We start from the raw sequence: 22,159 nt of genomic DNA, 5'->3' as shown, positions 1-22,159 counted from the left end.
ATATGTTGTTGTTTTAATGGTTTTTATTTCTTCTTTTTATGTAGCACGTTCTAATTACTAATTGTAAAGTGCACTACAAATTATATTATTATTATTATTATTGTTATTATTATTATTATTGTCTTTGCCCCTTTAATTCTCGCGAGATTTGTCTCCTGCGTTTCCAGGACTCCTCCTCACCCGTCCTTCGTATCCCACAATGCATTGCGTTCACTCGTTGGATCATGGACCCAAGCGGTAAGCCAAAGGCTAAGTCGGGCCGACCTTAACAAACTCATTAAAAGTGTGATATTTTCCTCCACTCTGCTTTTGGTGTGGCTTTCCAGCGCGTGTTAAACATCTGTAACGGTACCGTCCCGGGTTCCTCTCTGCCGCGTCTTCCTCTGGAGCTTTATTAAAGCAGCGATGCTGCAACTAGCATGCTAATCCGAGACGGGCGAGCTTCGGAGGAACGCTACAGCACCGCTTCTCGTCTAAAGTTGATTCTCGAATTATTAAAATAACCCCCGAGCCGTATTGCATCCATGATCGTACCCATTCTCCGCTGAACTAAGAATCACAGGTTCTGTACGTGTTTGTTCGTGTTGCGCTAACTGCGGCTGCTCTGGGGCGCGAACGCTAACTGGCTAATGCTAGCAGAACGCCAGTCAACACATAGTTTGTAAGTCCTGTGCTTATTTCCAGTAGTTTTTTTCTTTTTTTTTTAAATTAATCCACAACTGTTCAGCTCTCTTGCTATGATGTGGTTGACATGTTGACGCAATTGCTCACCCGAACTTCAGAACTGTCACTTTCATATCTTCAGATTCTCTTTGGTGTTTGTCACTGGTCCTTTGAAAGTTTCTGTCAGTGTGTGACATTTTGAGCCAAACATGTTGGGTGAAACTTCACTGTGAACAGTTGTACTGTTAACGCTTTACTCTTAAACATGACAGCTCGTGTTTTATCTCCGACATGTTCTATTAAAAAAAAACAAAAAACTGTAAAAACGTCGATCTGTAATGTTTTTAAATGTCTTGCTTCCCACTCACTTGCACATCTGCAGCCTGAAGTCAGCTCCAACAAAATTCTAAATAATTTAAAAGTAGGAAGAAGCTAAAGTACCTCAAGGAGAAAACACTTCACTGCACATTATACTTTGTATAAATATTGTTTGAGACAAATAAAGAACTTGACTGAGAACATGCAAACTGCAGCTTTGAACGTTCTGGCTCTGATGCACACAACAAGAGCCATAAGACCTTTGGACAAAATGTATTCCTCTATGTACTGATCAAAACAACTTCACCAACAAACTGTAAAAAACTTTACCATCTAAATGAACATCACACACATTGATCGTCACTCTTAGATGTGTCTTTGAAGTCGCACTCTTTCCTCACACCATTAGTGTTGTTGTCATTTGCTTAACTTGACAGGTGGACTTTTACTTTTAGTGTAAAATCTCTTCCAAGTCTCTGCAAATATGTGCCCTCAACCTTTCCTGCATTTCATATTGTATGTCTGATGTTAAAATGCTTTGTGTTTTGAAAATATAGTCAATACTTTATATTTCTACTATATTTATTGCAAGAAAAAGTTCCTTGTCATCTCTCGCTCTGGGCTATATATATATAAACACGTCAGTAAGGGTTGCTACTTAAATGTTGGTGCTACCTGAAAATCAAGTACGATTCTACCTGAGAACATAATTTTCCTGAAAATGCAAAACTTTAATATCATTTTGGAAATGGCTCCCATGGTAGAACTTTTTAAAAAGGCTCCAACTCCATCGTTATGTAAGCGGGCAAGGGAGAACAAAACCTTTCTGAAACGTTTGGGGTCTTGCGTCTGTATAGACGCTGGAAACGTTGCCACTGCCTGTGCACACCACGGCTGTAGAAAAGGCTTCTTCTGCACATGCTCAGAAGATGGACGATAACAATAATATTTGCCTTCAGGATGTCATGACTCCCAGTCCATATTCTCCTGGGACTTGTTAGTTTAATAGATGTAGCACCCGTAATGGCAATCCAACTTTATCGTTTGTCGATACGAATGTCCGTGTATTCGCAATTTTTAATGTTTACTGCATATTGTTTAGGGATACCACTTTTTTAAACTATGAATACTAACCTTTAGCTACATATTGAATGCCATTATAATTAAATGTATGTGTGTATATATATATATATATATATATTAGGGTTGTTCGGTATACCTGTACTGTATTGGTATCGCGGTACTGACGCGTTTAAAGCGATACTATACTGGTGGTTTGCAGCTACGCATAGCCTTCGCTAATTGTTTGCATATGGAGTATGAATTAAGCTCAGTGGCATTTATAACCATATATATATATATATATATATATATATATATATGTATATTTTAGTGTTGTCACGATGCCAACATTTTGGTGTGGATACAGATACCCCCATGTATTTCGATACTTTTCCAAATAACAAGAGAACACAGTTGCGCACTTGTGAATGTAGCAGCAGTCATTCTCTCTCTCTCTCTCTCTCTCTCTGCCCCCCCCCCCCCCCCCCCCCCCCCCCCCCCCCCCCCAATGATGCATTAGATTTACGGAGGTTCCACGTGTTGTTTGCGTCAGTTACGCATGCGCACTCTCACATGGACGCAAACGCCATGTCATTTACGCATGAGCATCCAGTATTCTTTTCAAAGTACAAGCTCGGTTTGAGAGAATACTGATTTTAAAATACGTTGTTTGACTTTTATTTTGAAGTTGTGTCCAGGTATATTGTCGGTAAATAATGTTGAGTATGAAGCGCTTATTCAATTGCGGATCTCGGGTTGGAGTGCTCGCGTACCCCGTCGAGGCCGATTTGTTTCAGACCTCTTGGAAACCGGAGTACAAAATAAAAGAAAAAAGAAACCGGAGCGCTTTTTTCCGCACTTTCCTTGTCAAAAACATAAACTAAATTTCCTTGTTAACTGGTGAGCGACCTCGACCTTTTGTGCTCGCCAGTAACCACAGATGTTAAAATTAGACTCCTGAATGATGCAACACTTCAAAACTTCATTGTAAATGTGGCTAAATGGTGTTCGCCAAGAAAGCTAAGTTTTTTTATCATCGGCTGTTATTGGCAACGACGACGGACGCTAAAGGAAGTCCGTCACCAGTTAATCCGAATCACTGGCTAACTCTGCAGGTCCAAATGTCACTGGTGATTAAGTTGCTGGTGTTTTGTCTGTGCTTAACAGACAATGATCTTCAAGGAAGCGATGGCTCTGGGAGTTTGGGAGGCCCGGACGTTCGCAGACGGATCCCCATCAAGCTCATATCCAAGCAGCCGATAAGGAGCAAGCCTCAGCCGCGAGTGCAGAGACCCCCCGGCAGACCGTGTAAAGGTGATCCTGGAGATGATGGTAGGCGCACTGTTCAAAGTGCAGCATGCCTGTTAGCGCTGTGGTTCCACAGTGCCGCCTCAAACCAAGGATCCTGCAGAGCGGATTCGGAAGTGTCGGAATCCAAAACTTACATGGCCAGCTGGAGTTTCTCTGTTGTGTGTGCGCAATGCACACACACACACACACACACACACACACACACACACACACACACACACACACACACTGATCGACTGTAAGGAGATGGAATTTCTCACATTTTGTGTGTAGTTTGTTTTACACGTTTTAATCTGTTGCATTCAGATTGGCTGAAAAAGCCACTTTCAGACAATATTTTAAACCACTGATAGAATTCATGAGCAGCGGCCGGATACGGTTGAAGGCCGCGGTTGATTCAGACGCAGTAGAAAGAACACTGATGGTGGATTGTTTTTCCTAAAATCACAGTCGGAGTTATTGCTATCTATTACATTTCATGTATATCTATATATTCAATTTAACTTTATTCACATACTGCCAACTACAACACAGTCATTGGAAAGCACATTTACAGAGAAAGCCCAACAATTCCACATATATCTTAAACTACCACTTAGTGTGACAAAAGAATCAAGACCTCATCACATCAAGCATTCACTTAATGTTAAGTGATAACTTGTATCAAGATAAACCTCAATTTCCGAAAGGTTGGGACACTGTTGAATTAAATCCAAAATGCAATGATTTGTGACTCATTTTACCGGGAACATGAGCTCATTTTGAATTTCATGACAGCGACACATCTCAGACAGTGAGGGCAGGGCTGTTTAATTTCTGTGTGGACATCTGAGAAGTGATGAGTTGTTGGAGGTTTGGGAGACAAATGTTGTCCCCTTTTTGTCTGCTGCAGGATTTTAGCCATTCACCAGCCCTGGGACCTTTTTTTAGTGTTTTATTTTGTTTCATGGTGCTCTGAATTATTACCAATGGTGAAAGGTGTGTGCTGCAGTGAAGCTTGAAGTGATGGGGACAGAATGTAGTTTAGAAAAGTCTTGTCAAAATACTCAGGCGTTCCCTGAAAGAGACTTTATCTGGAGTACCTGAAGCTCACCAGCATGCAGTTTCATATAGTTTTGACCTTTGGCCTTGTCCTTTGCATCGATTTCTCCTGCTTTGCTCAATCTTTTGATGGTTTAGACGCTGTAGATGTGTTGATCTTTAACATTTCACAAGTTTTAGACACAGATTGTTAAACTTCTGTCTTGACGTCTGAGCGGTTGCTCTCTGAAACACTCTTTTATTCCCCCTCATGTTACTGTCCTGTTCCTACTTTTGGTGCCAATTCTTTCAGCCTGTCCCAACTTTGCTGCAATGAAATTCACCTGAAGCAATTTATTTCCATAAAATGTCAGTTTTCGCAGCTTGTTGATGTTTGACTGGAAAACTTTATGAGATTAACAAGTCATTGCATTCTGTTTTTCTTTCCATTTACCACGACATAAAAAAAGATTTTGGGAATTGCAGAAACCTTACCTTTAAATGCGAAAGAAGATAGTAATGATATTTAAATGGAGTTGTAGTTTTTCACCACCAGAGGGCGTTGTCGTCACTTAACCCAATCTGCATATAATGATTGCCTTCCTTTATCAAGAGCAATACTACGGAAGAGTATTAGGGCCACTGAAAAAGAAAAAATAATTCGGAGGCTAAAAAAAAAAAACCCGTCATGGCCCCAGAAAAAGTCGAAAATCAAAGTCGAGATTTTTTTTTTTCACGGAGAGAAAATTTGCCCGTAGACGTGTCCACTTTCCTCTTGAGTGGTCAGACCAGTAAAATATTGCTATAATAAAAGTTTTGCCTTGTTGTGGCCACATTGTACGTGTTGAAACTGTATAATTTTGCAAGATCGAACAATTAGTACTGAAAATGTCTACAATCTCAACAAAAAGTCAATTTTAATCAAACATTCTGGTGCAAAATACAGTGAAATATTAAAAAACCCTCCTATAACTCCTATATATCCTTCTTGCTTGGTGGTTTGTGGGGCCGGATTGGAGCCTTGAGCGGCCGGTTTTGGTCCTTAGGCCTGACGTTTGACTGATGTAAACTTCACAGCAGCACCCCCTGCTGGAGGCTGTCCGCTCATTAGGTGAACTACGATTTCACTCATTCGAGGTTCGACCATTCACATATTTTAGAGGGCTTTGAGCGAACAATCCACTTTTTCGGCTGTGTTCGTCCAAATAACAGCTGGAGGCTCGCTGCCTAAAACAGCTGCTGCTACTTAAACTGGTTTTAGCAGCCAAAATACTGCCTGTGTTCAGTCGGTTCCCCTGAGCTTGAGCATTTAGGAATGGCGGCCCACCTCTGCTGAATGAATATAGAGGAAACACTTAATATATATACCTTTTTTTTTTTCATTCGTTCAGATCACACCGTGAATGCCATTTTCAATTTCCCATATATATTCTAATCAATCAACTGAGGTTTAAAAGCGTTTTAAAAAGAGTTTAACATCACTATTTAAGGGAAGAAACATTTGTAGTCACAGTGTCAGAATTAAATACAAATAAGTATGAACCGTCTCGGCATCACGATCTCCAGTTTGTCTGTTGACACCTTGGCGAAGACGGCGCCGTTGTCCGGAGCGACGGCTCTCTCGCCACCTCTGCATCATTAACATTAGTGTGTTGTGTGTCACAGATAACTTCGGCTTCAAGCAGGAGGACCGCTTCGACTGTGGTGCTAAATCCGGTGACGTGTTCGCAGGCCAGAGGAGGTTCCCCCAGGTGCTGTACTGGGACTACAAAGTAAGTTACCGTGCGGAGCCAGAGGACTATAATAGTATTCGGTGTTAACAAGCTGTAAGTGTGACCTGCTGCTCTTGTTCCCTGCAGTTGAATCTGATTGGAGAGAGAGACGAGGTTCCCATTCACTTCTGTGACAAATGTGGCCTCCCCATTCATCTGTACGGGCGGATGGTACGTGCTCCGCCCCCTTGGCTGGTGTGACGCGAGCCGAGACGCTTCACATGTGTAACTCTGTGTCCTCCGCCTCCTCAGATTCCCTGCAAACACGTTTTCTGCTACGACTGCGCTCTGCTTCATGAGAAGAAAGGCGAGAAGATGTGCCCAGGGTGAGACAGCAATCCTGAATTTATTTTCTCAAGGCAGTGGAACAATTTATAAATCGGATATGTGTAAGTTGGTGAAGAGGGCAGACTGACAAGACTGAAATGGAACTATTTGAATGGTCAGTATTAAGCCACGAGTGAAAACGCATCGTTTTAGGAATGTTTTGTGTTGAAACGTCGCAACAGTCTGGAAAACAATGTCTGTTTGCATTGAAACAGAAACACTGAAAGCAATGGAGTTAGTATGCCAGGCCACGAGTGGCTGCTGCTGGTTGTTCAAGTAATGAAACCACACACACATACAGCAGAGAACAAAACTCTATAAACATGAACAGTGGGAGAACACGGACATTCCAGTGGACAGACCACCAAGTGTCATATGTACACGTATAAATTCATACAAGTAGAAAATGCCATTGACATTATTCTGGTGTTTCTCAGATAATATACATGGTGATAATTGTTTAATATAAAAATGATAATATGCTTCAACTGAACATTCTGAAGGTTTAAATGCTTCAGGAAGTTCTTCACAGTACAAAGTCCTTTGGAGCATTTAAATTCTGATATATAGTAATACGTTTTTAAAGGACTGTTGATCTGCACCGTTTTCAGGCACAATGTCCAAAATGTTGCTGAAAATCGACAGTTGTTTCAACTGGTCTCTCACTTTAAACTAGTTTCCGTGGAGATTTGTGTTCAGTCCCCAGAGAACTTAGTTTCCACCCCAAATTAAACCTGTTGAAATATACATTTAATTTCCGAAGGTCTTGGAAGTGGTGACGGCCAAATGACGTTTCATGAACCCCTGTCTTTGTTTTCTGAAGCCACTAGGTGGCGCTGTCTATTCAACAAATGTTTGAAAGCACACTTCATTGTTCCGCTTCGCTTCATCCATTTTGAAACCAATAGTGCCGTCTGGTGGAGTCTGAAAATAAATAAGCGGTTGAAGCTTGACGGGGCTTCATTTGGTCACCACTACTTGGAAGTGTTGTTCACGTGTTTTAAGTTGTGTGTGGATGTTTTGTCCCTGTGTTCAGCCTGACGCTGTATAACTGCACTGACCCGGTGCAGCGCATCGAGCAGTGCCAGCGCGGTTCCCTCTACATGTGCAGCGTGGTGCCCGGATGCAAGCGCACCTACCTGTCCCAGCGGGACCTCCAGGCCCACGTCAACCACCGGCACATGCGCGCCGCCAAGTCCTCGGCGGGCCGCCAGGAGACCGTGCACATGCCCCCGACCTCCGACATATCGGAGCGGTACCGCGTGCCTCCGCCCCACCTGCCCAAGAACCACGTCCACATTCCCAACCCACTCCAGCACAGCCACGACCCCTACAGCCAGCCGCCGCCACCCACCCCCCACGACGGCCCGCCGCCGACCTCCGCTCTCGGCCCCGAGACGTTCCGCATCGCCACGGTGACGACCCGCACGCACAGCAACCTCATCACCGTCCCCATCCAGGACGACTCCTCGTCCTCTCGGGACCCCCACCCCGGCGGGCCCGGCCCCGGCCAGCCGCCCCACCACCACCCGGGGGACTATCCCGGCCAGCCCCCCGTAGTGTCGCACTCTCACCACATGATGGCACCGCCGCAGCAGCACTTCGGCCCGCCGCCTCCGCCTCCCCCGCCACTCACCCACCCCATGCAGCATCCCCCGCAGGGCTCCGGGACACCACACATGGTGTACAACCAGGCCCCTCCACCCCCCATGTCCACAGCCCCCCCACCCATCACTCCGCCACCAGGCCACATCCTGGGCCAGCTTCCCCCCTATATGAACCACCCACACCCAGGACCTCCACCGCAGCATAGCGGCCCCCCTGTAAATGCCCCCCCACCCCACCACTATAACCCCAACTCCATGCAGCAATTCCCCGAGGACCAGGGCACCCTGAGCCCCCCGTTCAGCCAGCCGGGGGGGCTCAGTCCCGGAATGTGGCCCGCACCAAGGGGGCCCCCCCCTCCGCGGATGCAAGGCCCCCCTCCGCAGGGCCAGATGCCCGGGCCGCACCACCCAGATCAGGGCCGCTATCGGCCCTATTATCAGTAAACTGCCAAGTGAATGACGGGAATCGGACCGGCGTCGTTCTGTTCCGTGCTACTTGTCTGAAAAATGTGATGGTAGACCTCAGGACGACTACGATTTGGACAAAACTGCCCCAACCAAATGTGTATGTGGTGCACACTTTAGTTAACTGTGCTCAACGTCCCGTTGAATTGTTGAGTGACCTGAAATAAAGCAGGAATGTCCGTTTTTCTAATAGCTATCAATAAACATCTTTGTATATATGTCAGCCAGTGTCTCACACGTTCACTGTACATCCAAAACACCTCTCCTCTTTCTGTCTCAATAAATTTTTAACAACAGGTTTCTCTCATCCTTGTCTGCGGTTGCAGCTGAAGGATCGTCCAGGTAGTCGTCCAGTTTGGTTCTGATCTAATATCCGAATGTCGCGATCAGCTGCAACCACGTTTTGTCCCGACAATATCATGTAATTTGCACTTGTTTTGACTGAAAACCAGTATATATTTAACAAGATGCCATCATCTCGTATCTTTTCACTTATCATACGGCTTATTGCTTTCCCAGCCACTCCTACGAAGTGTCCTTGAAATCAACTCTTAATGTGCCTGCCTCAGTCTTTTTTGTTCTCTGTGAATATCGGTACATCTTATTTGGAACATAGTTATCAGGTTGGACAACTTTCTTTTTAAATGGGCCTCTTTCGATTAAGGAAGGAGAAAAGACGAGTCCAGAGATGCCGATCCTGTATGGTTGTAGATGATAAATCAAAGTATTCATTCATTACTCAGCAAAAAGCGTTTCGGTATAAAGAAATGTGCGCCAATGTATCAAAGTGAAAAATGTGTTTTCAGACTTTCCTATTCTTTACCCACAGGTGGAACGTTTTACCTTTGTAGGCTTTTACAGCATGTGATCATTGTCTTCTCATATTAAAGTTCAACCTAAAAAACACATTAAAAGAAGCAATAGAAACTATGGAAGTGGCTCAGTGGTTAACGCTCTGGTGTCAAGGCCTGAAGGCCCTGGTTCAAACCCAGCCCGGGGCCTTTCTCTATGTTCTCCCTGTGTGTGTGTTGGTTTCCTCCCACAGTCCCTAAAAACATGTACCGTTGCTCCCGGAGCAAAACCCTTGGCTCCCTGCTGAAAATCCATGCTTGAGTCTTCGCTGCCTCTCTAACAATCTAGAACCAGGATGGTGTTTGTAGAGTACCGTGGAAGGGTCGGTACTGTTTTCTGACTTGCAGCGTTTTCATAAACTGGTCCCAGGAAGTCATCAGACAACTGGAACACAACGCCAGCTTCAACGTCGTTAGTTTTAGGAAAGCATGACACAGCCTGAATGTTGGGAAAATCATGTACATTTTAATTCAATTGATCTGAAATACAAACTTTCACAGTATGAAGGTGATTTACAAATCCAACATCTGGCGGCCGACTGTTCAGGATTCATTGCAACAGAAACAATTTGAAACGTGACGTCACAGTGAAGCGTAACAGGGAATGAATGTGACAAACAGGTGATTGTGAAGAGGAAGAGGAAGTGATGGTCGTGAGAAATCCTTTGAAATGCTTCTCCAGAGAACCGCGTCGTAGCAACACAGAAGATCAGCGCTTCGACAGCAGGCCTGTACGACCGGAGTTTCACTGCTATCAGCCATGATCCTCTGTCTGCACAGACATCGGCGCAGACTGTTGCTCTCCTAAAGTTTGCTGTGTGATAGCTGCAAAAAATAAAGAATTCAACCATCATCACTGCTATGATTTCAGCAAGGTTTTCATTCACATCTGAAGGGTCATTGAGCAAGACCCTGAACTCCAAATCGCTCCCAATGGATGGATTGAGCACTTTAAATGGCCGCTGCCTCCGCTGCTGTGTGTGTGAAAGTGTGATTGTGATTGTGATTGCCAATGTAAAGCGCTTAGGGGACTGGTCAAGCTGTGGAAAAGTAAAATAAGTGAAATCCATTTTAACAGCACAACATCTTGTCCATATATAATTTGCTATTTTGGGCTGTGCAAAGTTTTCAAATATGCAGCACAGAATTCATGGAATCATTTACAGACGGAAACGTCAGGGTTCAGATTTTCTGTTCTTGAATCAAACCTGTAAACTCTGGAATCCAGATTATGTGCGTGCAAGGGTCTCCCGTGATCACATTAACTACTGTTCTTATGTAAGTAGCTTGCGCAATCAAGTTTAAAGTTTTATTTCTTTTTTAACTGAGTTATACAGGCGGCAGTAACTCAGCTGCGGAAGTTTTTATCTCTGATGAGGAGATCTTTGATCTCAGTTGGTTTCGCTGCTCAAATTCAGGCCGAAAAATTTTGATCAGGCGTTTTCAAATTGTGACCAATGCCAATGCTGGAGTATGTTCAGTTTATTTGTTAAGGAAACACAGATTTGACCAACACTAGCTGAGCATTTCCAACAGGCTTTTCTTCCTCGTGTATATTATGGAATCCATCAAGCTTTTCTTACCACTTGGCCTTTCCTCCAGCTGTCCTTGTGCTTTTCCAGCGCGTGCAGCACGGCGTCGTGCAGGGTTGGGAAAAAGATGGAGGTTTGAATCTTATCGTCAAAGAACATGCAGCTGTATAGTTTCTCCAGGATATAGACTGTCAGCAAAAAAAAGTGCAAAATCACGTCAAATTAATACAAATCTGTAAAAAAGGGGTGTGCCAAATGACCAAATAGACCTCTCGAATGATCACAGATGGATGCATTATAACCACAAACTGATGAAAACTTCATTAATAAGATAAAGAGGCCACAGAATGCACACAAAGAGATGCAAACCCAGAAACTCTCAAATGGACAAATAACAGAAATTGACTACATGATTACAGAATAACCAAAATCTTTTCTGGATATTTTGTAATGATGAAGAACAGATGCAACGGGATCACAAGACGACACAACAAGGCCACTAAGGACAGGACGTATCACAATTTAAAAAAAAAAGAAGATGCAATATGATCTTAAAAGAAGGACTTGTAGGAGAAGTCGACCAGAAAACCAGCTGCCTCATCGTTCACACTAGATTAGCTTGAGTGTCTGTGGATCTGGGCTCCAGACAGAAAATGACTCTGCAGTCGTGATTGAGCTCCAGCTAATGTTTGCTCAGGATATCTAATGAAACTCACCATCACAAGAAACGATGTAAACATCCACATCAATTTGGATGAACTCTTTGAGCGCCTGAGGAGGAGGGAAGGCTTTAGTCGCATTACCATTGGTGAGAAAAAGGTGTTTGCTGTTGCTGTTTTAAACGGAGGAAATGTGCCACAGGAGAGATCATGGCTTCAATTTGTAAACGATATGAACTCTTGTTACCACTTTGAGTCCCTTCAGGGCAGAGATGTCCAGGAAGGAGACTGCAGAGAAGTCAAGGATCAGGCTGTGGATGTCCACTTTGGGAATGCTGATGCCTTCGGGAAGCTCGGCGCTCCAGTCTATCTGCCACTGACGCTCCTTGACGTCTTCAGGCTGGTCCAACTCCTCCATGCTGATGTAAGTGTCGTAAGATGTTGAGATTTGATTCCCAAAGCTATTCTGTAGGACAGACGCAGTAAAAAAATAAACTCCCTAAACCACAACGTTTATGTTCTCTACATCATATGATTTCTCACCGTCGCAGTTTCAGGATCCAGGGAATTCTTGAGTTTCCGAAGAGCCTTGTTCCTCTTCCTCAGAACCCTCAGCGGTTTAAAGCCAACCTGGAACAAAGTGTTGGCATCACGTTTATTCCAGATTATTTATCCTGGATTGAAAATGAGGCAGGTGGATTGACTGCGGTACATACGGCTTCCACTAGCTTGTCCTTGAAGAACTCTATGTTGGCAAAAAAGATAGGTGAAGGTATCCGGAAGATTTTGACTCCATTTGGTTCCGATATCTGGGAAGAGGCATTATCATGGACTGAAATCATTAAACCGCATTGATTATTGTTACCTTTCATTGACCTTGCGCTTTATTAAACTCACATGAGGGTAATCTTTGCGATCTCTGTAGAGGTCGGTTCCAGGGATGTTAGCCAAGACAGAACAACGGGGGCTGACAAACATGAATAGAGTCAGAATACTGAATCCATTTGTCTGTAAAAGCCAGTTCAAGTACAACCACAACAGCTACAACCGTGACATTCTGATCACTGACACCTGAAATAAACAACGCTGTGTTCCAGTGGAACCAGTCGTCTGATTGTACGTCACCAAACAGTTGTGAGCAACACATGAGGGTCACGCCGCTTTTCAACACTTATGTCCCACAAGGAATTAAGACTATTGAACTGAAGACAGGATGCCAACGGTGAAGTGGAGGCTTTCCTGCGGCGTCTGATCCAGCTATTTATTCACCAGAACTCAATAGAAAGGTTCCAGAAGGTATAACGCATCACATCTGTCAGATCCGGTCTGAAGAATTACGCCGTCTTTTACGAAGTCTCCATGTGCAGAAATTACCTGGAGCGACACGGACCCAGAATGCACTTGGAAGAAGGAGCGTTCACCAAGATGGTTACATAGAATATGGCTTAATTGAAGCAATGGACAAACTTAGAGTTGTATACACCTTTTGTGGTGAAAAACTGGCAAATTAAAGTTTTAAACTTTTAACACCTTGAGACAGAGTTTAAACCCAAAGAGTTTATGCTCCGAGAAAAGGAACTCATCAATACAGAATAGAACGAAGAAACTGTATTTCACATCCGATGAGTTATGAGGTTCCTTCAACTCTTTTGCAATGGTACTGGGCGTGGTCCAGGTTTACTTGGGTAAAAATCTGGTCCCTCGAGAAAACGGTTCAGAATTTTTGCTGTAGTTAATATTCTACTGGAAAACCTTGGATTCTGCTATTTTCTCATTATTTTACTCTGACGCATAACAACAAGTTAAAAAACTGCACGTACAATTCTTTTTGACTTGTGGAGTTTTCTGGGCAGGAAGGCTTTCCACCCCCCGGAAGAAATAAATCAGTGTCGAGGTGTTGACTTGGATTTCAAATCATCTGGAAAAACAAGTTTTGAATGATAAAGTTTGCACCTTCCAGGTCGCCTGCTACCAGAGCACACATTCACAAGTCTTTTTTTTGACTGTCTTTGTTTGACCTACACAGAATTAGGTTGATGGTTTTTAGTGTTAGAGCTCATTGTTGTATCTGTATCATTTAACTAAAGACGTGGTTGACACGACTTTATCGAAAAAGATTGGGACAGTTCCATCCCGTTCACAAAATGATAATAAAACCAATTATTTGATAACCCTCACAGTTGATCATTTAGCCGCCGTGCTAACACAGCCGCAGCTTTCTTCAACAAAGAACCAGTAGCTTATCCAAACCAAACTTTTTAAGAAGCTGATGTCAAACCACAGAAAATGGATAATTACAACTGAGTCCTGAGGATGACAGTGAGAAGCTCTATCCCCAATCCCACCGCCAGACCCAGATCCAGTCCGAGCAGAGTGGCTGCCAAAAACGTCCCGACCCACACCATCTACAGAGAAACGCCTGAGGTCAGCCACCGAGACGAAACAGGCAATTCAATCCAGTGAAGCAGTTCATGAGAACTTACACATTCAAGTTTGTCCCGTCGCCACAAGTATGGGATTTCCCGGCACTGCATCAGCATGCCCTTCAGGTTGATGATCACCAACGCGCCCAAAACAGACTGCACACAAAATCAGTATACAAGTCATGCGATGTCAAACCAAACATGTATGACACATTGAAGTGATGACTCTTACCGTTGGAAGCGGTTCCAGAAGGAAGCCAAGTGCCAGTGTAACGATCATGGCCATCATGGCCGAGACCAGGCCTGCAATCTGCAGTGGGAGTAAAAAGTTAATGTGTCATTGTGAAGGCATAACTCGGGCAGTAAATGGATAGCTTTTGGCAACGTCAGTTATATCTGCAGACTAATCCGACATAAAAGTTTGCCATTCATGAGGTAGATGCTGTGGAAGGTGTGGTTTTGTTGTGTGACCTGTGTTTTGCCTCCTGAGCTTTCCTGCACTGCAGTCCTGGAGAGAGCGGTGCTGGCCGCGAACGAGCTGAAGCTCGCACCGAATATGTTGCTGATCCCAAAAGCGATGAGCTCCTGGAATGGAGAAAGGTCAAGACTATGATAGGAATTCTTTTTTTTTTGTTTTATATCTGCTTGTTCAGTCCAGCAATCCACATCCATCTTGGCTTCAAGAAAATACATTTATATCTGAATAAGTCACATCATGAGGAATGTCACGCTTTTGTTTTCATATAAAATCAGTAACTGATTAACGTCCATCCATCCTGTGTGCCAGACAAATAAAGCAGTGCCTATTTTATGCAAGTCACCTGGTTCCCATCAATGTTGTAGTCATGCTTGATAGAATAGACTTTAGCCACAGAAAAGCCAACAGCAAACCCGACGATGGCGATGGGGAAGGACTCCAAAGCACTTTCCTCAAAGACTTCGATGCTCGGCGCCGTTGGAGGCTCAAACCTGAAAGATGAATGGTTTCAACTGAGGATATGAAGCATCTCAAACATGTGACCAAACTCAAGGAAGTTGATGGAAACCGCATCAAACGTACCCGCTAATCATTTTGCCAACAACTGTAACTTGGTATCTGTTCTGGAAGTCGAAGGCGTAGGACACTCCACACGCTATGATCGTCTGTGTATAAGAAAAGACGTCCGTCAACTTCAATTTAAATAGATCTTATACCAAACTAACATTTCATTAGCAGGCCGTCCACATTATTCCCAAAACTTGTTGGTCCCTTTTCAGAGAAATTCTTTTTAAATCTGTGAAAACACATTAAAACATTGGATTTCCGCCAAATTTCAGTATTAAAAATGACAAACGGCCCGTGAGAAATTTAGTTCTAAACCATTATTCACTCTGTTTTGCTTGATGGATTTAGGAACCTGCTGATCAAGGTCTAAACCTGAGATAAAGTAAAATAACTGCAAAAATATTTTGAAATGTCATCTATGATCTATCACGAATCGGTTCCAACCCAAAAGCAGACTTCAGGTTGAACAGTGTTTATTTCAGAGGACCGGAGGACAGTCACCCAAAGCAACATATATAAAAACCAAGACACAACATCTGCAGCAGCAGCAGCAGCACAGACCAGCCTGATTTACTAAAGCAAATCAAGGAGATGAGCAAAAACAAATTGAACAATAGACAGCAACCCAGAAGCAGGAAATATAAGTATCACAATGGCACCAATGAAGAGAAGCCCAGTTAACACTTTACCTTTCCTGGGCTCTTTCTTCTTTTCCTGGCTGAGAAGCTTTGATGAGGATAGTAAAGAACATCATTTCTCAATAACCATCAGAGAGGTGATTAGTCTGTTCTGGCTCATTGTGGCATTACATTTTCAAATGTCCAGGTTTTGAGAATGAGCGCCCCCCCACTGGCAGTGGTTATAGGTAAAGTCAAATCATCTCACCTTCAACATGTGGAAACACAGACTGATGTTTTCTTCCTCTTACAAGATTCAGCAGTGAGCTTGCTGAGCTGTTCTCCTTCATGAATCCTCTGAATTGTCCAATTTCATCTACAAAACCTTCCTCAAGATCAGTGATTCTAAACCTTTTACTTGAGGAATGTTTACCATTGTAAACCCAGGCGACCCCCACAAGCCATACAATTACAAGAAAGTTGAAAGAACTTCATAACAGCCGATATGTGAAATAGTTTCTTCATTATTTTCTGTAATGAGTTATTTCTCTCTGAGGATGAACTCTTTAGTTGTTTGGTGATCTGGTGTCGCTTCGGCTTGAAGTTTCAAACTTTGACACTCCTACCTTAAAAACAAATCATGGATCTGGTTGGGAACCACTGGGCAGGCAGAGATGGGAATTGAACCTACAACATTCCAGTTGAGAGACAACCGCTCTACACTGGGGCTGAAGCTCACCGGCCACCTGGCTACACTGTCGTTAGCGTGCTCACTCCATTCATACTACATTTCCAGGTTCACGTCGGTCACTCCACCTTCTCCATCTTTCCTGCACTTCTTTTTTGCTTTGTCTTGGTTGATCACAGGTACTCATCCACCTACAGACTGTACGTGGTGTGATTCTTTGTTGGCTTTCATGTTTGAGTAAAATATTTATATTATATATGATATTCAATATATGTATGAAAGCTTGCGTAAGAGTTTCCTCACCATGATGGCCTCTATGGGGATGGGGACGGGCAGCTTGGCTCTGTAGCGGTCATTCAGCTCCTTCACTATGAAGACCACCACCATGATGATGATGGACATCACCAGGTCACAGATGTTGGTTAGTGTAATGACATCAAAGATTTTCTCCAACGTCTGTTAAAGAGCAAACAATCAGGTGAGCTTTGTCCTTTCCTCACCTTTTGTCTTAATGATGTAAACGTTCAAAAACCTCTACAGCTTCAGAAGTCCCATCAGACACATGCTGGACTTACATAAATGAGAGAAAGGATACCACTCAGGCCCCCAACGTTCAGTCCCAACACGAACTTCAGCTGGGACACCAGGATGTGGACGGCAGCTGCTGTGGTGAAGCCCGACACCAGCGTGTCTGACAGGTACACCACGACGAAGCCCACCTGCAGAACACCCATGGCTAGCTGCACGTGACACAAAAGCCGGGCGTTACAACTCCTCTGGGAACTCTGGCTGGACGGTGGAACAATGAGAGACTCTGAGCTACCTGGTAAATTCCCATGAGGAACGTGATGGAGGAAGCAACCAGGACTCTCTGCTCCGTCTTGTTCAGACCCTCGAAAGCTTCGAAATCGGCCGACGGTCCTTCTGTCGGGACCAGACGGAGGACCACAGCTCCGATCATGAGGCTCAGGACTGGGAAGGACCCTGCAGGGAAGGCAGGTGTGGAGGGGCACAGCATCACATCTTATCTTATCGCTTCTACTCAAGATGATAAAACACTAAAAACACCTTTGGTTGGTACATTTATGACAGAAAGCCTTCCCTTGACAATGTAAAAAGTTGAAAACACATTTCTTTTGTTTACATACCTACAGATATGTGCCTTGAGGTACCGAAGAAGAAGTATGTCAGCATGGGGAAGAAAGCTGTGTAGAGGCCGTAAATGGGAGGCAGCTCAGCCAGCAGGGAGAAGGCGAGACCTGAGTGAGTTCACAGCAAGAGAAAGACTCTCAAGGTTCAAGTGAGGCGCAGCTTTTGTTTAAATGGGGAAAAATATTGTAGGACTCATGAAAATGAGTCCTTTTCGACTCATAAGCTGTTAGCTACGTCACCATTTTCCTCCATATTTCTTTCTGCTTCCGCGTCCTTTATCAATCGCACCATGAACAGAATCTTTTTGTTCTTCTGGATGGTTGTTGTACCTCATAAGTGCTCAAGTTACAACAAAGAATCTACACATTTCATAGAACTCGAAGCACGTTTCTAATCCCAAACTATCGAATGCCAGGCTTATTCCTTTAACATGAGATAATATTGTTAAATGGTGTGGTGATCCACATGAAGAGTTTATCTCTGGTGGCATGCTGTCTTCATATGACATATCCAGTAAGTCGACTTATGGATACTCTGGTAAGTTGCTGTGATTGTCTCTGTGTTCAGACTATCCAGGACGTCCTGCCTTTGCTCAGAGCTGCTTTGGCTCCCAGCAACACTAAGTTGGACATAAAGAAGATGGAAGGATGAATGAATGGATAATAAAGCAAACAGCCTTCTGTAAATGTTTCACCTATATGATTTTCCACGAACGCCTATTTTGTCATTTTAATTTGATAAGTATATCCGCAATTCTTCCGCAAGTAGAAAGTCACACTGTATATTTCTGCAGGTTCGAGTTGTAGTCTTAGTGTATACGATTTGAATTATTCCCCTAAATGTACTTTAATATTCAAAAATACTATGCAATGAGTACAAAATGACCTTAAAGAAGACTGGGTTTTTGTTCCTGTGATAACCAAAAGAGAGCAAACCAAAGGCTGGCTCTACATCCCTTTTATTTATTTGAAGTAAAACATGGTCGGTAACATGCTGACCACTGTTAGACCGCTAGACATCCCCACGGGCCGAAGTGTTGCAGAGAACGAACAGAGAAATTTGAATATAGTGAGATATAGTGAGAACTGGTCAGGAGAAATCACACTTCACAGTGGAGCTGGAGAGTTGTGGAGACGAACCAAACTTTCCACCGATGGTCATTTTCACACTGAAAACCATGAGACAGAATAACTTGCCCTTCCAGATTAAATGTCTGTTCTTGGTCGAGGCTTTTGTGAAATAAATGGACAAATATGCAACTTATATATGATTTTTTTCCTCTTCATGACGCATATATTTGACTTGTGCGACGTAAACTCCAGAGCGACTTATAAATAACTTATAAATATACAATATTTATGCTAAAAAGCCCTGAGTGTGGAGGGATTGCAGGTTTTCATGACTCCACAAAGTCAACACCACCCTAAATATCAAAACACCTCATCATGTCATACTGTAAAGGAATAAGGTCATTTTATTGAAGTCTACCCCCCATGATAGACTCTATATTTAATGATAGCATACTTCAGTCCACCGTTAACTGTGGAAAAGTTCATTATCATCATATTTACTGACACAGCAGGTGAAACAGGGAAGTCCATACAAGGAAATGAGTGCAGCTGGTTTTCCCCACATGGAGGAGCTACAGGTTGTTGCCACACCTGTTTCTGTCTCATGCTCAGTGATGATCCTTACACTTTCCAATACACCTTGAGGAATTTTAAGAAAAGGAAAGTGTGAACAGTGTTTGCGATCCATATACAATGGCGTGTACAGTAGTTCTCATACATTAGTTGTTCCTCCACAGACTCTGTTTCCTAGTTAATTCTTAAAATAAGTAAAAGCCTTGAAACTACCACTATACTGACCCACGCCTATAAGAACATTTGACAGTTCTGATTTGCATCCGGTGCTTCCGTGTATCTTTATGTTGTTGTTGCGTGATTTCGTTTCCATGTGTGCAGCCCGTTATCTTATCTTGAACGACATTTCTTTGAGATCACATTTAGTTTAACGATAAGAGATACTGATATGATAAGATAAGACTATGATAAGATATTGCACATCTCCACACTAGACTGCAAAATCAGATTTTTGGTAGATTTAGCTGTTTTAGAATTTTTACCCATTGTACGGTTTTCAAAGTTATTATTATTATTATTATTATTATTATACAATGGGATCTTACTATGGCTTGGCCATTATGGCTGCTTTAGCCATATTGACTAAATGACTTATTAAAATTTCTTCTGCTTTTCCTTTTTTTTCATAGCGGTTTAAACTCTTTAGCCACTTAAGTCATTTTATCTGTTTTATGTATTCACTTTTTTTTTTTTTTTTTAAACCCTATTTAACCAGAAGACAAAGCTTTCTCCTTAAATGAGCACTGGGTGCAAATCAATATCTAAAAAACAAAAGATGAATCTATTCAGACATATTTTTGTGTTTCGCACTACGTTGTCGCCATAGAGCCCCAGGACGCTGGTCTGGATGTCCTCTATATGAGGTGTGAGCATCGCCAGCCACAATGTTCCCCTCAAAGATCTGGGATGGAACTTCTTCCCCCGAGCGGCTGTGAAGGATCAGTGAGCGGCTCACCCTGCATGATGGCCACGAGCCCGGTGCTGATCCCAGACACCAGGTCGCCCAGCAGCCACTCTTTGATTTTGTAGCTCCTCATCCAGCCGATGATGGGCAGAAGAGTCAGCGCGGCGTTCTTGGCTCGCTTTGAATCGCAACTGTTGGAGACGCAAGCGAGGCAAGTTTTCCTCAGATTCACTTCGTTTAAAAATCATAATAGGGAGCAACAAGCTCACGTACCTGAAACAGTCCTTGACATGGCCCAGGATGGTTTTGTGTCTCCTGGAGATTCTCTCGTGCTCCGCAGTAAAGCTGTCCTCCGAGTACACCCGCCGATTCATCACGTAATGTTTCCTCCGAGTCGCCATCCTGGCGTCTCAGGTGTCGGAGAGTCACACTACTGTGCAGAGGGAATGTCTCAGGAGACGGATCCCGTGAGGGAACCTTTGCCCTCTGGATTAGAAGCGGAGATCTGACATCGATCTCATCTTGGTGCCGGTTTTGTCATGGCTCTGTTCAATCATTAACACAAATGGATTTATGACCATTTTTTTGGACGCATCCCATCTTCATTTATTTTCCCACTTTGCTGTATGCAAGATGTTTGTGTGCTGTTACATTCTGCCTCAATTATCACTGCATGCATTTAAAAATTCCTTTTAGTTTTCCATGCTGCCACCAGTTGTTTTGCTGGGTCTGTTGTTGCGTCAGTAAAGCGGTGACTGAGACCAGCGGTTTTCACTGAACTTCCTTTTATTGTGTAGTTTGAACCTGCTCCCTCTGAATCTGTGTGAAGGCGCCCACAAACCGCGGCACCGTTCACGACTGTACGAGCTGAATCTGCGCCGACTCGACGTCATTACGCAATCGCGACGCACGAATAAAACGTTGTGCGTCATCCAATTTTGCAGAGCTTGAAGTAAGTGCTCGTGAGCGTGCACTAGCATTTCATATGATAACTACGTCACGTCATCCTGCATTTCTATTGCTTTGTTTAAACTGCTGTGGTTGCAGCTGCGACTCCCCAAATATCAGATATAGTCTGATGGCGGTCGCAGGCTTACGACTGAAACCTCGGCCATCTTCGAACTGACCAACGATTCGGCCACAATCCAATCGTTTGTCTCAGATGGACGAAAATCGCGAAGAATGCAAATATTTGCAAAATAATGATATTTTATTTATTTTTTACTTTGTTTTGGTGAAACAAGTGAGGCACCACTGCTGAGTCTTTCCAGCTATCAAGGCTCACCATTGATTTATATTCATTCCTCCAGGAGGTCTATACTCTCAACACGTGAGGCTGTGCAGCAGCGTAACGTCGGACATTGGCTCCAAGTATTTCGTAGCAACAGTTAACAGCGGTGGCGGTGCTGTGGTCTGGTCTGCACCTCCCTCCCTCCATCACCCACCCACCAAACCACCTCACGTTGGATGATGTTACTGGTTGACATTCAACACGTCGCCGGACCGCTTCATGTCTGTCAGCTGATCAGGCAGAACCTGCAAGTCCATCTTCATGTTGACAGGCAGTGAGCTTCGGACCCGGGACTTCAGGGAACACTCATCAAGTCTGTTTCTGCTGGTTTGGTCAGGAACATTCACACCAGCGTCCGGCTGGAGGGGGACTTTTACACTGGGGCAGCACCGCAAACCCAGAGTGCATTTTGTGATAAAAAAACACCTAATTTGGCTCAGATGTACCTTAATGTGTAATTAACAGATTCAGATAGTGAGTTGCTGATCAGGTGCCGCCATAGCCGCCATTTTCCAAAATGGTTGGCAAATAGTTGATCCGTTGTCAGAACGGCCAACTATCGAACACCTGGGTAATTTCTGATAACATAGGACGTTTTTCTATGTTGCAACGATGCTTGTTGGTGATAAATCTTTATTATTTCACTTTAAATTTGTGCCATATTAGCAAGTCACATGCATTTGGGGCAGCAGCGTTGTTTATGTGGGTTGTGACAAGTGATGCCGGCAACGCGTTACTCTCACATGACCACTTTTTACAATAACAAGTAATCTAACGCGTTACTATTACCAAACCAGTAATCAGATTAA

The 22,159-nt window shown here is 43.6% G+C and overlaps 2 protein-coding genes across 3 annotated transcripts; one reads left to right on the top strand and one right to left on the bottom strand.

Moving 5' to 3' along the window:
• The first annotated feature begins 202 nt into the window (after window positions 1-202).
• On the top strand, window positions 203-8,834 carry cbll1 (Cbl proto-oncogene-like 1, E3 ubiquitin protein ligase). Of its 2 annotated transcripts, none has more exons than XM_080491828.1 (6): window positions 203-237; window positions 3,211-3,357; window positions 6,040-6,146; window positions 6,234-6,317; window positions 6,399-6,472; window positions 7,510-8,834. In XM_080491828.1, the coding sequence occupies exons 1-6, from the start codon at window positions 225-227 to the stop codon at window positions 8,522-8,524; spliced, it is 1,440 nt and encodes a 479-aa protein (XP_080347954.1). In that variant the 5' UTR covers window positions 203-224; the 3' UTR covers window positions 8,525-8,834. The 2 variants fall into 2 exon arrangements, with proteins under 2 accessions (XP_080347954.1, XP_080347953.1); XM_080491827.1 differs by having other exon boundaries at window positions 3,211-3,375.
• Window positions 8,835-9,843: 1,009 nt separating this feature from the next.
• LOC308127382 (chloride anion exchanger-like) lies at window positions 9,844-20,460 on the bottom strand (the record flags this gene model as incomplete). Its single annotated transcript, XM_080492404.1, has 19 exons — window positions 9,844-10,221; window positions 10,980-11,116; window positions 11,645-11,699; window positions 11,835-12,053; window positions 12,131-12,217; window positions 12,304-12,396; window positions 12,485-12,554; window positions 13,886-13,992; window positions 14,071-14,166; window positions 14,243-14,320; window positions 14,482-14,595; window positions 14,832-14,979; window positions 15,071-15,153; window positions 16,664-16,816; window positions 16,936-17,100; window positions 17,184-17,344; window positions 17,509-17,619; window positions 20,111-20,250; window positions 20,333-20,460. The coding sequence occupies 19 exons, from the start codon at window positions 20,458-20,460 to the stop codon at window positions 10,201-10,203; spliced, it is 2,166 nt and encodes a 721-aa protein (XP_080348530.1). The 3' UTR covers window positions 9,844-10,200.
• Between the last annotated feature and the right edge of the window lie 1,699 nt (window positions 20,461-22,159).

The sequence above is a fragment of the Lipophrys pholis genome (assembly GCF_963383615.2).
Source record: "Lipophrys pholis genome assembly, chromosome: 22".
Taxonomy (NCBI): domain Eukaryota; kingdom Metazoa; phylum Chordata; class Actinopteri; order Blenniiformes; family Blenniidae; genus Lipophrys; species Lipophrys pholis.
Note: the sequence above shows the minus strand (reverse complement) of the source record. Positions and strands in the feature narration are given on the sequence as shown.